General features: G+C 35.1%; 1 protein-coding gene across 1 annotated transcript in view; it reads right to left on the reverse strand.

Annotated features, from left to right (window-relative positions):
• CSMD1 (CUB and Sushi multiple domains 1) overlaps positions 1 to 20,384 on the reverse strand; it is a 972,765-nt gene that overhangs the window by 363,297 nt on the left and 589,084 nt on the right. The window contains exon 28 of the mRNA XM_007944438.2: positions 17,118 to 17,222. Within this exon, the coding sequence (XP_007942629.2) occupies positions 17,118 to 17,222 (105 nt within the window). The remainder of the gene's footprint in view (positions 1 to 17,117; positions 17,223 to 20,384) is intronic.

Genomic DNA, 20,384 nt, shown 5'->3' on the forward strand with positions numbered 1-20,384 from the left:
AAACATGTAATTTTTATCAATTATTTAGAAAAGTATAAATGGGCCTTAATTGATGTAATGAATTTAAATAACATTGAGCATTTTTTTTCTGATTGGCATAGTGTATGGTTTTCAAACTTTGCACTTGAAAGAAAAACTATTCTAACGAAAGAGCTGAAAAGAACAATGAAGAAAATAATCAAAGAGAGAGGAAATCAGACTTGAGATAAGAGCGATTAATGAAGTTGGGTTATTTGGCAGGGAGAGAAATATAAGAGAACATATATGTACACTAGCCCTCAGACTTGGGTATGTCAAAATTACTATAGGAAAGATGAAAGGCTAGTCTTTAATTTTGATAAGGAAAAATGGTTGGCTACACTGTTTATTATAACTAATCAATATGCTTTAATTGCACAAAAGTGCTGCTGTAATTGTTAGGTGCTATGGAGTAGGCTCCTCCTATTCCAGCTTCAGGTACAATAGATCGAAACACTGCCATCCTCACAATCATTGCTATGTTTGAGCCTACTGTTGCAGCTACAGTGTCAAGTCATTTTATTGAGGGTCTTCCTCTTGTTCTCTGATCCTCTACATTACCAACCATTATATCCTCTTCCAGAGACTGGTCCCTACTGACAACATGACCAAAGAATGTGAGATGAAGTCTCCCCATCCTCGCTTTTAAGGAGCATTTTGGCTGTACTTCATTCAAGACAGATTTGGTTGTTTCTTTAGCAGTGCACAGTATTCAGTACTTTTTTGTCAGCACCACAATTCAACAACATCAGTTCATCTTTGGTTTCCCTTGTTCATTGTCCATCTTTCTATGCAGAGGAGGCAACTGAAAATACCTTGGTTTGGGTCAGGCATACCTTAGTCTTCAAAATGACGTTTTTGTGTTTGACATTTTAAAGAGGTCTTTTACAGTAGATTTACCCAGTGCAATACAATTATCTGAGTTCTCGTCTGCTGTTTCTATGGACATTGATTTGTGGACCCAAGTAAAATGAAATCTTTGACAACTTCAATATTTTCTCTATTGATCATGATGTTGCTTATTAGTCCATTTGTGACTATTTTTGTTTTCTTTATGTTGAAGTGTAATCCATACTGAAGTCTATGGTCTTTGATCTTTATCAGTAAGTGCTTCAAGTGCTTCAAGTCATCTTCACTTTCAGGAAGCAAGATTTTGTCATCTGCACATCATAGGTTGTTTGTGAGTCTTCCCTCAATCCTGCCTCATTCTTATGTATATAGGCAAGCTTCTTGGATTATTTGCTCAGCATACAGATTCAATATATATGGTGAATGGATACAACCCTGATGCACACCTTTTCTGATTTTAAACTATGCAGTATTCCCTTATTGTGCTCAAATGACAGTCTCTTGATCTATGTACCGGTTACTCATGAGCAAAATTAAGTGTTCTAGAATTCCCATTTTTCTCAGTTATCCATAATTTATTATAATCCACAAAATCAAATGCCTTGGTATAGTCAATAAAACACAGGTAGACATACTTCTGGTATTCACTTTCACCAAGATCCATCTGACATCAAAATGATATCTCTGTTTCCACATCCTCATCTGAATCTGGCTTGAATTTCCATGTTTATGTATTGCTGCAACCATTTTTGAATTATGGTCAGCAAAATTTTACTTGCATGTAATATTAATTACTTTGTTTGATAATTTTCACATTCTGTTGGATCATCTTTCTTTGGGATAGGGACAAATATGAATCTCTTTCTGTCAGCCAGATAGTTGTCTTCTAAATTTATTGGCATATGCAAGTGAGCATTTCAAGTGTTGTACCCTTTTATTGAAACATCTCAATGTTTCAATTCCTGAAGGCTTGTTTTTCACCAGTGCCTTCAGTGCAGCTTGGAGTTCTTCCTTCACTATCATCAGTTCTTGGCATATGCTACATCATGACACAGTTGAATATCAACCAATTCTTTTTGGCACATTGATTTTGTGTATTCTTTCTCTCTTCCTTTGATGTCCTGTGTCTTTCCTGCCACATCCTTCTTTATGAAGGATGTCTTAGTCCAGAAGCTCTATTGAAATCTGTCCACCATTAGTTACCCTGCTGGTATTTGAAATACTGGTGCCACAGCTTACAGCATCACAGCAACGTGCAAGCCAACACACTGACAGATGTGTGGTGGTTCACAAAACTAGTAGATAAAAATTCATTTGTATTTATATTCATACCATACACAGGTATGGTACCATCTAAGACAAAGGGTTGTTGGTAATTTCTGTAAAAGACTATGTAAACCCTTAATTCAAAAATTAAAAGTCAAACTATACTTTGGAAAAAAGTTGAAGAAAGAAATCACAACTTCACTTAGAGGAAACTGATGTGAGATTGACAACATAGAAAATGTCAAATATAATGAACACATTTATATAAATGTAAGTGTGCTACCCTGTAGACTCTTAATTTTATACCATAATGTTATTTGAGTCAATCCATCTTCATTTCAACAAAGAGCATCCATAGAGAAAGGTCTATGAATAAAATAGTACCGCAAGAAAAGGAGAAAAAAAAAATCTGCTTTATTATTATTATTATTATTATCTGAGAAGTTTAGAGTGTAACTAGAATTAAAAATATTTTATCTGTGAACTGTTGGTGGATTCAGCCCACTTAATATTTTATTATTATTTTATTTTATTTTTAGTATTTTATTCCTTCCATTTATTAGATCACATGATCTCTTGAAAGCATTATGTCCAGTGCCAAAGGAAGTAATTAAATAAATTTTAGGGAGTTGAATAGTCCATCTCCATCATAGGGATTCAGAAAACAAATTAGCATATTACAGACCCTGAAAATCCTGTAGTGACAAGTCCTCTTCAATCTTAATTGTCCCAGGATTTTCAACATATATTTGATCACCAAAAGTTTCTGTCTGTGCACCACCCATTAATAACACATCGAACTAGTGTTCTGCACAACCGTTTGAGAAGCATTGAACATGCCTGATATCCTCATTTATCAGTGATAATTACAAAGTTAGAGAAGTTATTTGTCCAAGGTCACAAAGCAGAAAACATGCAAGTAGTCTAGAAAGCTAGGTCCCCTCAATCTCAGTATATTACTCAACACACTACCACACAGTATTGCCCTGTTTGATAAAGTTAAAATTTTTCCTGGACAATTAACTTGCTTAGTTTCCCTACCTACCTATACTACACAATTCATGAAGAAAAAACGGATTCTTTCTTAGTCTTAGTATGTAGTCTGTATCTACCACATAGTATTTAGTCTATACCTAACACATTGCTTGAAAGAAGTATTAATTGGAAATAATAAATAGATGAAATGATGATAAATTTTTGTAAGTATGGTTTGAGTCATTAGCTTAAAACTATTTTGGCTGCTATATGTTGTGTTTTCATAATTTCCTTTACTAAGGAACTAATGCTAACATAGGTTACTCTCTGGTGATATATACCTTTTTATGAAATAAAAATAAATTAATAGTCACCAAAAACATATTGCTGACTATAATTCTCTGTTGTACTAAAAAGTAAAACATCTTGTTTTATACTAGGTCCTGAGTTATGTGTATATGGTTGATTTTTCTATTATTTTTCATGAATTGGGGATGATTATTGAAGATATAGCTGCATCACTAGGCTTTGCTATAGAGATATTTATTAAAAATTCCAGCAACTCTTTGCATTTGAAAATCTACTAGATAGAAATATAGTCCAGAAAATATAGATTATTATATTTGGTTAGTATTTTAAAATGTCAAATATTACACTTGATCATAGCTTGAATTTTCACAAAAATAAATCTAACAGTGAATGAATTTATTGTAGTGTCCAGGCATTCTGAATAAAAGGTCCATTATAAATTTAAAGTGAAAACATTCACAACAATGTTTTAGTATTCTCAGGTTGTTTAATATTTGTATCAGCTATATTAATGGAATAATTATCAAATAAAATATGAACATTTAATACATGTGACCATATATATACATATAAATACCTAAGAATTGCTTTTACATTGATACGTTTTCTTGATTTTATGTAAAAATTATATAAAATATTTAAATTTTCTTGAAATCCATATAATTCATAGACGAAATTATCCGATAAATTGACTGAATCAAGATGTTTTATTAAATAATATCTATTTAGTAAAATCAATTCATAATTTCTATAAATTTTCCTTGTTTTAAGGAGTTTTGGAGGTACAATGCCTGAGGCACTTGACTGCTGACCAGAAGGTTAGTCTTTCAAACCTACCAGACACTCCATGGAAGGAAAATAGGGCAATCTACTTCTGCAAAGATTACTGCCTTGGAAACCCATTGGGGGTCACTATGAGTCAAAATTGGCTTGATGGCAGTGTCCTTGATTTAATGTTTTATACCAGGAGTTAGCAAACAGTGTTCCACAGGTCAAGTACAGTTTGTTTATATATAGCCTATCACTGCTTTCACTTGCAATAGTGACCAGATAACCCACAACACTGAATGTATCTGCTATCTGACCCTTTGCCAAAATAGAAAGAAAAAAAAGTTGACTGCTATTTTATAACTTTCTGTTATATCCCTAAAGTGTAATACTAAACTATTTCAAATTTTGTTATTCTAAATATGTACTTAATGTTTTTTTTTTTTTCTTCTAGAGATTTGAGAATACATGTTGAACTGATATTTATTCAAAACATTTGTGATATTCATGTTAGGATTCCATGGAAATTTACTATACTCATGTTGAAATAAAATATGAAATAATATAACACACTGGATTTTGATATTACCTAAAATTGGCCAGTTCCAGTTATGGACACAATTATACAATCTAACTTTATCTATACCTTCAAATAATACAACTAAATACAAACATATGCCACAATATTCATTGTTAGCAGACTAAGAAAATGATAATGCAATAATGAAAAAAAAGGAATTAAGAATTTGTTTTTTGAATAATGTGAATTTACTTAGCTCTTCAGCCGATTGATTCATATTAAAAATAAATAAATAAGGAATGCTTCACATCTCAAACAAGATCTGTAATGTAAGTATGAACAAAGTATCCCTAACTTTACCTTACTCTACCATTACGTGGACTGCAAACAATTATCTTATTTGCATCTCTCTTGTTCTTTAGACTGTGCTTCTTCATTACTGACTGTATCCAAAAGAACCAGTAAAGCCTTAACAGATTATTTTTGTTTTTAATGTATCTGGGCATCATGAAAATCTTCAGAAAATACAAAACTATTCATAAATATGTAAACATCAACAATGGTTCACACACTAAAATAGTTAATTATATAAGTTTTTATTTAAAATGAAATGTTAAAAGTAAAGTACCAAATCTTTACCTAATCATTTAAAACCACTTTTCCCCTAATTATTATCACCTAATAATTAAATTATCTGAAAATAAATGAGCCAACATAATTTACTTAGTTCTTCGGGAGAACTAAAGAATGGAGGTGATGATGGGGTTAGCCTTGTTTATGATCTCAAAAAGCTAGCAAACTAATTAGGTATAAAGGACATCAAGACCTAATAACACAAAGGAAATGTTATACATTAAGCAAGTGGATAATGAGTGCTATTAAGAAAGTAAAAGAGAAATATAGGAACGTGGGTTGATGTGTTAAGAATGGTGCAGCTTGAATAGACTTTGAAGGAAAAGCAGAATTTTTGAAGACAAAGAAAAATGGGAAAGAGATAGTAGGAAAGAAGATCAGGGAAGGTATTTTGAAAGTAAACATTTATAAAGCATATTTGGGGCACAACATCCAACTGAATTAAAAGACATTTGAGGAAAGCAAACCAATATACACATTATTTGACCTATTATACAATACACTAAATGCCACGGTCAAGAGGTTATAAAATGAGGAACCATTGAAGGAGTTTTAGTTGGGTAATTCATGTCATGATGAAAGTGACATTTTGGGCCAATTTTGAGTGTGGCATTTGGGGGAGACAGAGACAAAAAGACCAGTTAGAAATTAATGGCTACATTTCATGAAGTAACAAAATTGTTGCTGTTTTGTTCACAAAAGCCAAACTCACTGCCATTGAGTCAAGTCTGACTCATAGAGACCCCCATTGGGTTTCTGAGGCAGTAAATCTTTAAGAAAGTAGATTGTCCCATCTTCCTTCCACTGGTGGCTAATGAGCTTGAACCGCCAACCTTCTGGTTAGCAGTCATTGTGAAGTCAATTTCAACTCATAGAAAGTCTATGTACGCAAAATAGAGCTGCTTTATAGGTTTTTTCAAGGTCGTGACATTTCAGAAGTAGATCACCAGGCTTGTCTGAGAAGATACCTCTTGGTGAACTCCAATAGCCAGCCTTTCCATTAATGGCCAGGCACTTAACCATTTTGGCCACCCAGAGACTATGACAAGATTGTGGGACAATAATTTACAAAACAAATACTAAACAAGTGAAAGAAGAAGTATTGAAAAGGCTTTATTGCTAGTTATGTATATGTTGAGGTATTGTATGATTACGTGGTTGACCATGATAAAAAGCTTCTAGAAATGGGCGCTTTGGCTTTATTTTCACATGTTACAGGCACATAAAGACGACATAACCTTGGTGAAGGGAGGGAGAGGGAAGCCAAAAGCTGAGGAGCAGAAAGCAGTCCTGACCTCATTTCTACTTCTAAAGCAGCTTAATTTTTTGACCCTCATAACTTTTCTTATCACCACTACCCCAATCCCCTTTATATGACTGATGAACACTCCCTTGTGTTTAGATCCTTGATCACAAATCAGATAGGACTGAGGTGCTCATAATGATTAGTTGATGGCTGGCTAAACCACAGAGCCACCAGGCATTACTTTTTCTATTTCTGAAATCTTTATTCCCTAGTTACTTACCATGAAAAATTTTACAGATGTGCTATAGAATAGAGAATTATTTTAAGCTCTAACATTCAAGAGATAAATTTGGTTTAATACCAAACCAAAAAACCAAACCCATTGCCATTGAGTCGATTCCAACTCATAGTGACCCTCATTGGGTTTCCAACATGGCAAATTTTTGCAGAAATAGATCAATCCATCTTCCTTCCATGGAACAGCTGATGGGTTTAAACTGCCAACCTTCTGGCTAGCAGTCAAATGCCTTAGACACTATGTCATGAATTTTAAAGATGGTAAAAATATACTGAAACCAAAGGAATGATTTATAGAATAGAGTAATCATAATTTTCAAGTGACAATAATGTGTCAATAAGTTATGTATATGGGACCCTACTGCATTACGGACAAACTCATGGTTTACTCATTATTTAGGCATAGAGAACTTACAAAAATAGCTAAATTATTAAACCAGTAAATTTATTTGCATACAGATAATGCCAGTTTAATATCTATTTAATATTTTCCTTATGATTTTTATATATTTGACATAGAAATCCTGTAACTCAACAACTTTTCTTTTCTAAAAGTTCATAGTATTTACTTATCATGAAATCGTTGCATACAGTTTCCCTTGACTAGTATGCTTTTCCTTAGGTCTTCCAGGATTGGCTATTGTTCATTCTTTTATCCTTCTTTCAAAGAATACTTTCAAACTAAAGTAGAGCCACCTTAGTCATTCTGCATCTCAGGATTGTTTATTTGTTTAAAAGTACTTATCATAATCTGTAACTATCAAGGTTACTTAGGTATTTTCCTGTTTATTATGCCCCACCCTATTGTTGTTGTTGTTGTTGTGTGCTGTCCAGTCAAACCCGACTCATAGCGACCCCTCCTTGGGTTGCCGAGGCAGTATCACTACGGAAGTAGGATTGCCCAACCTTCCTTCCAAGGAGTGGCTGGTGGGTTTGAACTGCCAGCTGTCTGGTTAGCGGGCAAGAGTCTTAGCCACTATGCTACCAGAGCTCCCCACCACCCTATTACTAGAATGGAAATTCTAAGTAAGCAGAAGCCATTTCTGTTTTATTCTGTTCTCACTACGGTATCTGTAGAACCTAGAGGACAGAGCGTAGCTTATAAGGGGTGCTTAAATAATTGGCGATGAAAGCAGGGGTACCCACAATTCACCGTAGGGAGAACAGGGAGAAAGAGGGGAAAACACAAATATCTGACAGAAGAGATGAAATAAGAGGCACATGTGCAAGCTGCTGAAAGACATTCCAAACAGAAATCAACAAAATAGTCACAAATGAATCAAAGGACTAGATTCACCAAATGACAGCTGTTAATTTGGAAACAATCTCTTTTTCATGAGGGCAAATTTTTGAGGTATGGGCAGAGTGAGTAACAATAGAACTTATATAATGATTGATGATTATCTGAAGCAAAAACTAGTGGCCAGCTGGTAAATATATAAAATTAATGATAGGATCCACCTCTGAAATAAATGAAGAAGGACTAGGTGACCCTACCCTTCCCTCTGTGTTTCTCAAATCTGCTCATAATTGAAATTTCACAGACTATCAGAGAAAAAATGAGAACCTTTATTTCAATTATTTTATTTTAGAAGAAAGTCAATTAAAGAACCAAGTCATTATGTAATTTATATCACAACTCTCACTTCAATAGAATACCTGCTAACATGACAAAATATTTGAAGTTGGAGTCAAGTTTTAATCTATCATCAGTATTTTGTATTACATTCAACACCAAATAAAGCTATAATTTTGATAATTTAATGCCTACATTTGACTGTTAACCAGAAGGGTGGTGGTTCAAACCACCAGTCACTACTCGGAAGGAAGGTTGGGCAAACTACTTCTATAGTGATACTGCCTCAGAAACCCAAGGAGGGGTTGGTATGAGTTGGATTGTTTTTTTCTTTTTTTAATGCTGTTAGTAATGGAAGGCAGTTTGAATGAAATAAAAAAGGTTTTGAGGTAATATGAATTTTGATAAAATTATGGGGACACAAAATCTAGAGGTCTCTGGTGTTCATATTGGTGGGATGAGGCCCATTTCTTCAGATTCACATAATTATACAGGTCCCCATCAGATGGCAGTATGAACTGAAAGTGAGATAGCAGCTTTCCACTAACCTTCAGAGGCAGAATATGTAGGTGGGTACTATAGGTCCCACAGGTCATGAGAGAGTTAAGATCATATACCAATACCAAGCAGAAATATCCTAGCACTGGAAGGGGTAAGATATTCACTCCCAAATCCAAACACAGGTAGAATCTGGCTACTTTGAAAGGATGGTTAAGCATGCCGAGAAAGCTCCACACATGATATGCATACTCTCAAAATCTCTTTTAAGAATTAGTCTGGAGGTTAAAAGAAAAATCCTTTTGATTCCAATATGAACCTAACACAGTATGACAACAACAACTGTCTACCAAGGGGGCAGCAGCAATAATTTGAGAGAGAAGTCTTCTTTGGAAAAATTGTTCAGAAATGGCTAAAAGCTGAAGGTACAGCATTAAACCTGAGAAGAAGTCAAGCATGTACATGATAATTGTAGCTCACCACTAGAGGAATTTAAAGGCTGTGATGCATTAAAGTAACCATAGCAACAACAGACCTCAAAACCACTAAAGTGTCTGACTGAATTGATTCACCAACCTAACAAGATTAGGTGTGGCCATTCATAGGCATAAAAGCTATTTGCTCAAGTTTCTCCTGTTGTACACATGGTGTCCTATTTTAATAATAATAATAATAATAATAAAATTATGAGACACAAAAAAAGAATGCAAAACAACCCTTTTCCAAGAAAGAAAGCAAGTAGAAGAAGCAGACTCAGATCACGGTCATATAATGGAAATATCAGATAAGGATATTAAAATATTATAGGCAAGAATCTACTGTATGAACAGTTGGGGGATTTTAGCAGAGATGGAAACTATAAGAGTCAAATGGAAATACAAAGAAGAAAAAAATTCATAGTATCAGACATGAAGATTTTCTTCAATTGGCTTAATGATAGGGTTGGCCCAAGTTGTGGAAGAATCCATGAATTTAAATATAAATATAAGTTAATAGATTAAAATAAAACTGGAACACAGATTTAGTAAAAAAAATAAAATAAAATAAGACAGAACTGAATGTACAAGAGCTGTGGGACTACATTAAATACTCTAACATACATGGTTTAATCCCCCTACACATTTTTTTTTTTTTAATCTTCAGTATTCCCTTAGGAAATTATAGGAAGAATTCTCTCAGAAAAGAAAGTAGTATTTATCATTATACTACCAGACTCACATCTTATTCTCTAAAAATGTTGAAGCAATTAATATGAAACAAGTTTATTTTTCTTTTAACATTTTATTGTGCCTTAAGTGAAAATTTATACAACAAATTAGTTTATCATTCAATAATTCATATACAAATTATTCCATGACATTGTTGTAATCTCTGAAGTGTGTCAGTTCCCCCCCCCCCCTTTCCTTTTTGATTTTGCCCTTTCCATTCTTCTGGCTTCCCAGCTTCTTCCTGCCTTTTCATCTTTGTTTTTTGGGCAGATGTTGACTTTTCAGCCACATATAGTTGGTTGTGCTAAAGGCACATTCCTCACAAGTATTACTGTTTATTTTGTTGTTGTTGTTGTTGTTAGGTGTTGTCAAGTGGGCTCTGACTCATAGCGACCCTGTGTATAACAGAATGAAACACTGCCCAGTCCTGTGCCAGCCTTACAATACTTGCTATACCTGAGCCCATCATTGTAGCCACTGTGTCAATCTATCTCGTTGAGGGCCTTCCCCTTTTTCATTGACCCTCCACTTTACCAAGCAGGATATCTTTCTCCAGGGAATGGTGCTTTCTGACAACATGACCAAAGTAGGTCAAATGAAGTCTGACCATTCTTGCTTCCAAGAAGCACTTCAGCTGGAATTCTTCCAGGACAGATTTGTTAGATTTTCTTGCAGTCCATGGTACTTTAGTATCCTTCACCAAAACCACAACTCAAAAACATCAGCTCTTCTCTGGTCATCGTTATTCATTGTCCAGCTTTCATATGCTTATGAGGTGGTTGAAAATACCATGGATTGGGTTAGGTGCACCTTAGATTTTAAAGAGACATCTTTGCTCTTCAGCACTTTAAAGAAGTCTTTCACAGTTAATTTGCCCAATGCAATACAACATCTGATTTCTTGATTGGTGCTTCCATTTATGTTGACTGTGGAACAAAGTAATATGAGATCTCTGACAACTTCAATCTTTTCCCCATTTATTTTGATGCTGTTTATTGACCCCGTTGTGAGAATTTTCATTTTATTTATGTTGAGATGTAATCCATACTGCAGACTGTAGTCAATCTTTATCACTAAGTGCTTCAAAGTCATCCTCACTTTCAGTAAGCAAAGTTGTGTCATCTGCATATCACGTTTCTAACGAGTCTTCCTCCAATCTTGATTCCATGTTCTTCTTTGTACAGTCCAGCTTCTCAGATTATCTGTTCAGCATACAGATTGAACAAGATTGATGAAAGGATACAAGCCTGATGCATTCCTTTCCTGATTTTAAATAATGCAGTATCCTCTTGTTCTGTTCAAACAACAGCCTTCTGGTTATGTACAGGCTCCTCATGAGTACAATTAAGTGTTCTGGAATTCCCATTTTTTTCAATGTTTTCCATCATTTGTTACAATCCACACAATCAAATGCATTTGCATAGTCAATAAAACACAAGTAAACATCTTTCTGTTATTCTTTGCTTTCAGTCAAGATCCATCTGACACACCAATGATATCCCTCATTCCACATCTTCTAAATACAGATTGCATTTCTGGAAGTTCTTTGTCAACAGATTGCTGCAACCATTTTTTTTTTTTTTAATTATTTTTTTATAGATTGTTATAGTTTGATTTCTCGACTATAATATGTCAAAGAACAGGAATATGTTCATTCATTTTTGTATTGATTTTAAAAGTTATTTTTAAAAAATTTTTATTGTGATTTGGGTGGAAGTTTACAGAGCAAATTCATTTTCCATACAGCAGCTCACATGCACTTTATCTCATGACATTGACTACAATTTACACAATGCAACAGCTCCTCTCCCACTTCCTCCCCATAGTTCTCTTCCCTGTGTCCTTCCCTCCCACACACTCTTGCCCCCGAGATGTCTCCCTGTGCACACACAGCCCTTCTATCCTTCCAGATCTCTCCAAGGAGCGTATCTACCTAATGTAAATGTTCAGCTCATATGCCTGTCTTTTGTTCAACTGGAAGCCATAGGAGTGGGTTCAATTTCAGACATGAAAGGGAACTAGGGGCCATAGTCTCAGGGGTTCCATCAGGCTCTATCAGACCAGCCAAACTGGTCCTTCTTTTCTCGTTTTTTTTTTTTTTTTTATGATTTTGAGTTTTGTTCCACATTGTTCTCCCACTCTATCCAGGATCACCTACAGAGATCCCCTTCTGAGTGGTGGACAGTGGTAGCTGGGCACCATCTAGTTCTTCTGGACTCATAGTCTTATAGGCTGAGGATCACACGGTACACCAGTCACTTAGACTAATTGTTTCTATGCGTTTTTTTTTTTTTTTTCATTCTTCTTTGCTCTGGATGCAGAGAGACCCATAGTTACATCTAGATGGCTGCTTGCAAGCTTATAAGGTCTCAGTTCTACTCACCAAAGTAGTATGTAGAGCAATGTTTTGTGTAGAATGTTATGACAATTGAGCTTGATGTCCCCTGTGACTATAGTCCCAAGCATACACAGGTCCAACTACTCACTCCCTCTCTTTGGATAGCTGACTGTAGCCAAGAAGTGACTACAACCTTGTCCCTTGTCAGCTCCACTATATACCTGGTAATTATTACAGACCATAGTGATACACTTGTAGAAACATTGTCTGCCAATGCAGACATGGTCTTGGCCACATTCCCCTCTGTACAGATATACCTAGTAGTTCAGCCTGTCCACCCACCCATTTATCAATGTTTGCCTTCACTGACAACACAGTACTCTATGTGCAAAAGTGTTCATCTTTGTTGTCTGTACCTCCCATGCACCTCTCTATGTCTTCCTCTTTCTCAATGCCACTGTGCTGATCACTCACATTTGGTACATTGTCTCTCTCTTTTCACCCAAATCAATACTTGCCTCTACCTATCTAGAGGTGTTCTCTCTTCTCCCCTCCCATCCCACATAACCAACAAAGAAAATTTCCTTCCATGTATAAACCTTTCTTGACTTTTACAGTAATGGACTAATAAAATATTTTTCCTGTGATTGACTTATTTCACTCAGCATAATGTCCTCTAAGTTCATCCACATTATATCGTGTTTTGCTGCAACAATTTTTAATTTTTTTCAGCAAAATTACTTGCTTGTGATATTAATGATATTGTTCGATAATTTCTACATTCTGTGAAATCACCTTTCTTTGGAATGGGTATAAATGTGGATCTCTTCCAGTCAGTTGGCCATGTAGCTGTCTTCTAAATCTCTTGGCATAGTCGAATGAGTGCCTACAGCATGGCATCCATTTGTTGAAACATCTCAATGAGTATTCCATCAATTTCTGGAGCCTTGTTCTTCACCAGTTTCTTCAGTGTAGCTGTGACTTCTTCTCTCAATACCATTTCCTCTTGATAATACACCACCTCCTTAAATGGATGAATATCAACAAATTATTTTTGGCACAATGATTCTGTGTATTCCTTTCATCTTCTTTTGATGTTTCCTGCATCATTCAATATTTTGCCCGTAGAATCTTTCAATATTGCAACTCAAGGCTTGAATTTTTTCCTCAGTTCTTTCAGCTTGAGAAATAATGAGTGCACTTTTCCCTTTTGGTTTTCCAACTCCAGGTCTATGTACACTTCATTATAATAATTGGCTTTGTCTTCTTGAGCTGCCCTTTAAAATCTTCTGTTCAGCTTTTATCTTGTCGATTTTTCCATTTGTTTAGCTACTATCCATTCAAGGAGATCTCGTCGTGTAGTGCCTGAGGCATTTGACTGCTAACCAGAAGGCTTGTGGTTCAAACCCAACAGCCACTCCTCAATAGGAAGATTGGGCAATCTACTTCCATAGTGATACCACCTTGGAAACCCAAGGAGGGGTCGCTATGAGTTAGATCCAATTTGACAGCGGTGAGTTCAGTTTGATTACTCTCCGTTCAAGGGCAAGTTTCAGAGTCTCTTCTGACATTCATTTTTTTTTTTTTTCCTTTCCTGTCTTTTTTTTTTTTTTAATGACTTCTTGCTTTCTTCATAGATGAAGTTCTTGATATCATCCCACAATCCCTCTGGTTTTCAGTCATTGGTGTTCATTGTGTTAAATTTATTCTTTAAATGGTCTCGAAATTCAGGCATGATATAATCAAGGTCATATTTTGGGTCTCATGGACTTCTTTAATTATCTTTAGTTTCAACATGTACTTGCATATGAGGAGTTGGTGGTCTGTTCCATAGTCGGCTCCTGGCCTTTTGGCTGAAGATATTGAGCTTCTCCATTGCCTCTTTTTGTAGATGTAGTTGATCTGATTCCTGTGTACTCCATCCAGCAAAGTCCATATGTACAGCTTCCATTTATGTTGTTGAAAAAGGTATTTGCAATGAAAAGTTTTGGTCTTGTACAATTCTATCATGCAATCTCCAGTGTTATTTCTATCACCAATGCCATATTTCCCAACTACTGGTGATTCTTCATTTTTTCCAACTTTTGCATTCCAATTACCAGTGATAATCAACATTTCTTCATTGCATGTTTGGTCAATTTCAAACTATAGAAGTTGATAAAATCTTCAATTTGCTCATCTTTGGATCTGGTAGTTAGTGGATCAATTTGAAAAATAGTAGTATTATCTGGTCTTCTTTGGAGGCATATGGATATTATCCTATCACTGACAATATTTTACTTCAGAATGTTGTTGTTGTTGTTGTTATTTGCCATCGAGTTGCCCCGACTCATAGCAACCCCTCCTTGGGTTTCCGAGGCAGTATCACTACGGAAGTAGGATTGCCCAACCTTCCTTCCGAGGAGTGGCTGGTGGGTTTGAACCGCCAGCCTTCTGGTTAGCAGTCAAGTGCCTTAGGCACTATGCTACCAGAGCTCTTGAAATATTCTTTGTGATGATGAATGCCATGACATTCCTCTTCAATTAGTCATTCCTGGGATAGTAATTCATATGGTTGTGTGATTCCAAATGGCCAAAACCAGTACATCTCAGCTCAATAATGCCTAGGATATCTATCTTTATGTGTTCCATTTCATTTTTGACAACTTCCAATTTTCCTAGCTTCATACTTCGTTCATTCCACGTTCTGATTTTTAATGGATTTTTGAAGCTATTTCTTCTCATTTTCAGGAAATGGAGGTCCCAAAAGCTTCACTTCATCCACATCATTAAGGTCAGCTCTACTCTGAGGAGGCAGCTCCTCCCCAGTCATATTTTGAGTGTTTTCCAACCTGAGGAGCTCATCTTCTGGCACTTTATCAGACAATGTTTCAGGGCTATTCATAAACTTTTCCCATAATATATCAGATGGTATTTTACTGCTATTCCTAAAGTTTTCACTGGCTAATTCTTTGAGAAGTGGATGGCTTCTTCCTTCTGAGTCTGTCTTAGTCTGGGAAGATTATTTCTTAGTAACTTCTTTCTATACTACTATACCCTTTAATGCTGATTTTAATAACATTCATTTCATTGACAGCTCATATAATCCATATTTCAAACTCTGCAACAAGGTATTCAAATAGGGAAATGATACCTCTAAATGAATGGGAAGTAATGAATGACATAAATAATCAGAATGTGTGAGCATCAGAAAGCACTTGAAAAATAAATTGATAACAAATGAAAACAGAATTGTTCTTAGCTGAATACAAAATAAATATTTTAAGTAAGTAAATGAAGTCTTAGATTCTTGAACAAGATTCATATCAATGAGGTATACTTTAGTATCACTCTTAATTAATTATATATACTGGGATAAAGTTGAATGTAAATAATTATATTTTTGGAACCGAAGCCCATGTGTGTATGTGACAGACTACTGAAAAATTATGTTACTACCACCTCTTTCAATATGATGTGAATGAAAGCTAGAAGCCACTAGATAACTCTCAGAAGAATAGATAAGAGCATTCATCAATTCTAACACTGTTAAAAATATTAGTGTATTTTTTTTAACACTATTACAAATGAAGTTTATAGTTTACTACCTACAGATGTTCATAAAATGTATCAAAGTAGCAGCTTTTTCCAAAGGCATTCTACATAAATAACATCCACAGTATCATTTTATTCTGTCACTAAAGTAGTTCTATTCAAATAAATTGGAATAAACTTGCATACAAATGCTGGTAATGAGTAGGGAAATTTAACCAGAATGTGAAACAGCCCTGTAGTTTGTGTCTGGCTGGGAATATTCATCATCAGCTGGAAATCGGCCTTTCAAAAACATGAATGCATTTACATTCTAGCACACTGTTTATCTCAATTCAAAAGATCACTTATTAAAGCTTATCCATGTATTTGCTTATTTGCAAATGCTTATTAAAGGAGATGAATATCAACATTAAGCATTTTTTAGTGCTTGAAAACATGTCCTAAAATAAACCTCACTCTCATTGGAAATTCTTATTTCACTTTTACAAGGTTTACCTGCATATTCAAACGCCAATGAAGATTTGTGAATTTGACCTTTGTCATCCCATTTATCAGACTATTAACTCAGTCTCACATCCATTTTTAAAAGGTTAGAGTCTCTTTTGCAATGCATACTTCCAATTAAAATGAATAATACACAAATGTAGGCAATGAAGTTTCTGCTCTTTGCTAGTTCTGATTTTTAAGGGCCTTTGAGACTAGAAATAGAAAAAAACTTGTAATCATAACCTATTTGAATATTATGGCTTTATGGTTTTCTATGTTTTTTGGATACTAATAATATTTGTTTCCCTTCACAAGAAAACTAGCAACATTATCTTTTGTGCTCTTTAACACAAACAACCTGAAATACAGCAGTGGTTTTATCTAATTATTCCAAATATTACCTTATACAGTTTACAATTAATTTGTCTTTTATAACATACATTTTATAGTGATAATTTTTGTGAGACCCAATTTCATGCAAGTCTTAAACATAGTTTTAAGACAATAATACTTTACTGTATAAAAAGCACAGATTGACTTTTCCTTTAAGAAAATTTCTTAATTAACAAAGCCAAATGCAGAGTAGTTGACCTTACTTTTGTATTCCAGATGAAAACCAGCAGCCGCAACACTAATATCAGATTGAAAATGTAAGTAGAGTTGATTGGAAGTGCTGTTCAGCAATGCTGGCACAGTGGTACCTGTAAGAAATAAGGCAGGTTAAACTTTACCACTGCAGATGAATTCACTTCTCTAAAAATAAACAATATGATGATATTCATTGAGGCTTACAAATCTCTGTAGTTTGATCAGACACATATTAAATCTTAGAATTGACTACAAATTATATGTTGACTATTTCTTTTGTTCAAGGGAAAGTCTCTGGGTAGTGTAAATGGTTAAGCAGTTGGTTGGTGGTTCAGCACACCTAGTGGCACCTCAGAAGAAAGGCCTGGCAATCCACTTCTGAATAGTCCCAGCCTTGAAAGCCCTATGGAATACATTTCTACTCTGCACACATGGGGTTGCCATGATTGAGATCATGACAGCATTTTTTATTACTATTATTGTTCGTTATTCTAGGTACAATAAAAGCTAGCCATTATCTTTACAATCCTTCTCAAGTAGAAGATTGTGACAGATTTATATCATGCCATCATGTATAAGAACACACAATATATTTTAAGCATGTATTTGGCTTTTCACATTGATTTCGTTTATAATGTAATCTGCACGTCTTTCTTTTTTCTTTTTGTTTATTTGACATGAACAAAGAGAGGATAAAATATAAACACCCAAGCTTTATGAGATGAGGGAGCAGTCAGGCTGGGTAGATGTTTATCCAATGTATTTTCCGTAAGACATTTCTTTTTATTCTGCATCCCCTTTTCTATTTGTGTGTGAGTCATACTGAATAATATTCCCACTGAGATGTGCAAATGATTTCAACTGAAAATGTATGAAAAAGAAAATATAGATTTATTTTTATATAATCTTTCCTTCATTGAAAATATTCTAGCCTGTGCTATAACAGCTAACAAATATAAGAAGAAATATAGTTGCTGAGGACAAGGGTGAGGGAGACAGAGAAGCTATAATACTGGACATCGCTGAGGTAAAGAAAAAATATCATGAATCACAAATTTAAAATATTTGGTAGAGTGTATTGTAATGAAGGAAAGTAGTAAGTAAGCTTAATTTTTTTTTTTTGTTTTAAAGTTGATATGCTTGAAACTCTAGATACACTTGATACTCTAGAATATTAAAATTATTCCCTAAATAAGAATTATACACATATTAGGCTAAACATGTAGACCTCACCAGATACAGTATATAATAAGCCTTTTGCTTTCCCTCTTCAAATAAATAAATAAATAAATAAAAAAGAATATATTTAATGCATTTAGCATAGTGGCTAAAGCACTTGAATGCTAACCAGAAGGCTGGCGGTTCAAACCCACCAGCCACTCCTCAGAAGGAAGGTTGGGCAATCCTACTTCCATAATGATACTGCCTCGGAAACCCAAGGAGGGGTTGCTATGAGTTGGGGCAGACTCGACGGCACATAACAACAACAACAACAAAACTAATGACAGACGAGCAAGCAAGTTGTGGCATGACATCATATATGAAGAAACCAATAGGTCATTAAGATGACTGGGCTCCTAGTGACCTTTCAGGCCTGGAATTGAACTCACTTTTGTGGCTTCCAGCCAAACAATAGACAAGTGTATAAGCTGAACATTTGCACCAGGTAGGTAAACTATCAACCATGGAAGAACAGAAGGACAGTATTTGCACAGGAAGATAACTTAGAGGGCTGGAATACATAGGAAAGAAGGAAACAGGGAAAGGGTAATCAGAGGGATGGAATGGGAAGAGAGATTCTATATTCTGGGGATTGCTGTCAATGTTATGAAAAAAAAGTGTATATGAACTATTGTCTGGAAAATGAATTTGCTCTGTAAACTTTCATTCAAATCACAAGAACAACAACAACAAAAAGACAGGAAAGAAAGACAATAAGATGTCAAAAGAGTAACTAGAGTGAACAGAAGAAATGAAGTAAAAATGCTGAACAAAAGATTGTAAAGGGCAATTCAAAAAAACAATAAAGCATTATAATGAAATGGGCAAAGACCTGGAATTAGAGAACCAAAAGGGAAGAACACACTTGGCATTTCTCAAACTGAAAGAACTGAAGAAAATATTTAAGCCTTGATTTGCAATGTTGAAATAGTCTATAGGCAAAATATTGAATGATGCAGGAAGCATCAAAAGAAGATGGAAGAAATACACAGAGTAACTGTACCAAAAAGAATTGGTCGATGTTCAACCATTTCAGGAGGTAGTATATTGCACAGAACCAATGGTACTGAGAAAAGAAGTTCAAGCTTCACTGAAAGCATTGGCAAAAAACAGGGCTGCAGGAATGATGAAATATCAACTGAGATGTTTCACAAAGCTAATACAAGGCTAGAGTACCTCACTCTTCAATGTCAAGACTTATAAAATGGCTACTTGGCCAACCAATATAAAGACATCCATATCTGTACCTATTCCAGAGAAATTAGATCCAACAGGCTGCAGAAATTGTTGAACGATATCAATAATATCACACACAAAGAGTCTGCGACAAGCATGGTGACATTGGAGAAAGGAGAGATACTGAAATGTGCACAAAATAAACAGACAACAGAGGCAAATACTATTACATGCTCAATAATGCATTATCACTAGCACCAAACAAAAGGCTATGGATAAATGCATAGACAGGTGAGATCAGGTGGACGTAGGGAAACAGGAATGTACCCTAGACCAAAGGTAGATTTGGCTGAAGATATTCTTACTTATGTATTTGTGCTACAGAATTAGTCACATACCTTATAGAAGCAACAGAAGACAGGGTTGGTGTAACTTCTCAGAGACAACCAAACACCTTGATAGAGAGAATTGCTGGGCCTGTGGACTTGCGACCATAGTCTTAGAGGACATCATGCTCAACTGGCACAGCATAACACATAAAAATCCTGTTCCACAACCTACTTTGGTGAGTAGTGATTGGGTCTTAAAAGCTTTTGAGTGGCCATCTAAGATGCAACTATTGGTATCCTCTTGGGTGGAGCAAAGAAGAGTGAAGAAAATCAAAGTCAATTGGAAACAACTAATCCAAAGACAACAAGGACCTCAGGCTTCACGACACTGAAACCAGAACTAGATTGTGCCTGGCTACCATCTAAGCCTACCACTGGAAAGGGATCAAAACTGGAGATCCTGAATAAAGTGGGAGGAAAAATGTGGAACAAAATTCAAAAACACAAAAATGACCAGAATTACTGGTCAGATAGAGACTGGTGGAACAC

The sequence above is a fragment of the Orycteropus afer genome, unplaced genomic scaffold (assembly GCF_000298275.1).
Source record: "Orycteropus afer afer isolate SDZICR_OR568_19922 unplaced genomic scaffold, OryAfe1.0 scaffold00125, whole genome shotgun sequence".
Classification (NCBI taxonomy): Eukaryota; Metazoa; Chordata; class Mammalia; order Tubulidentata; family Orycteropodidae; genus Orycteropus; species Orycteropus afer.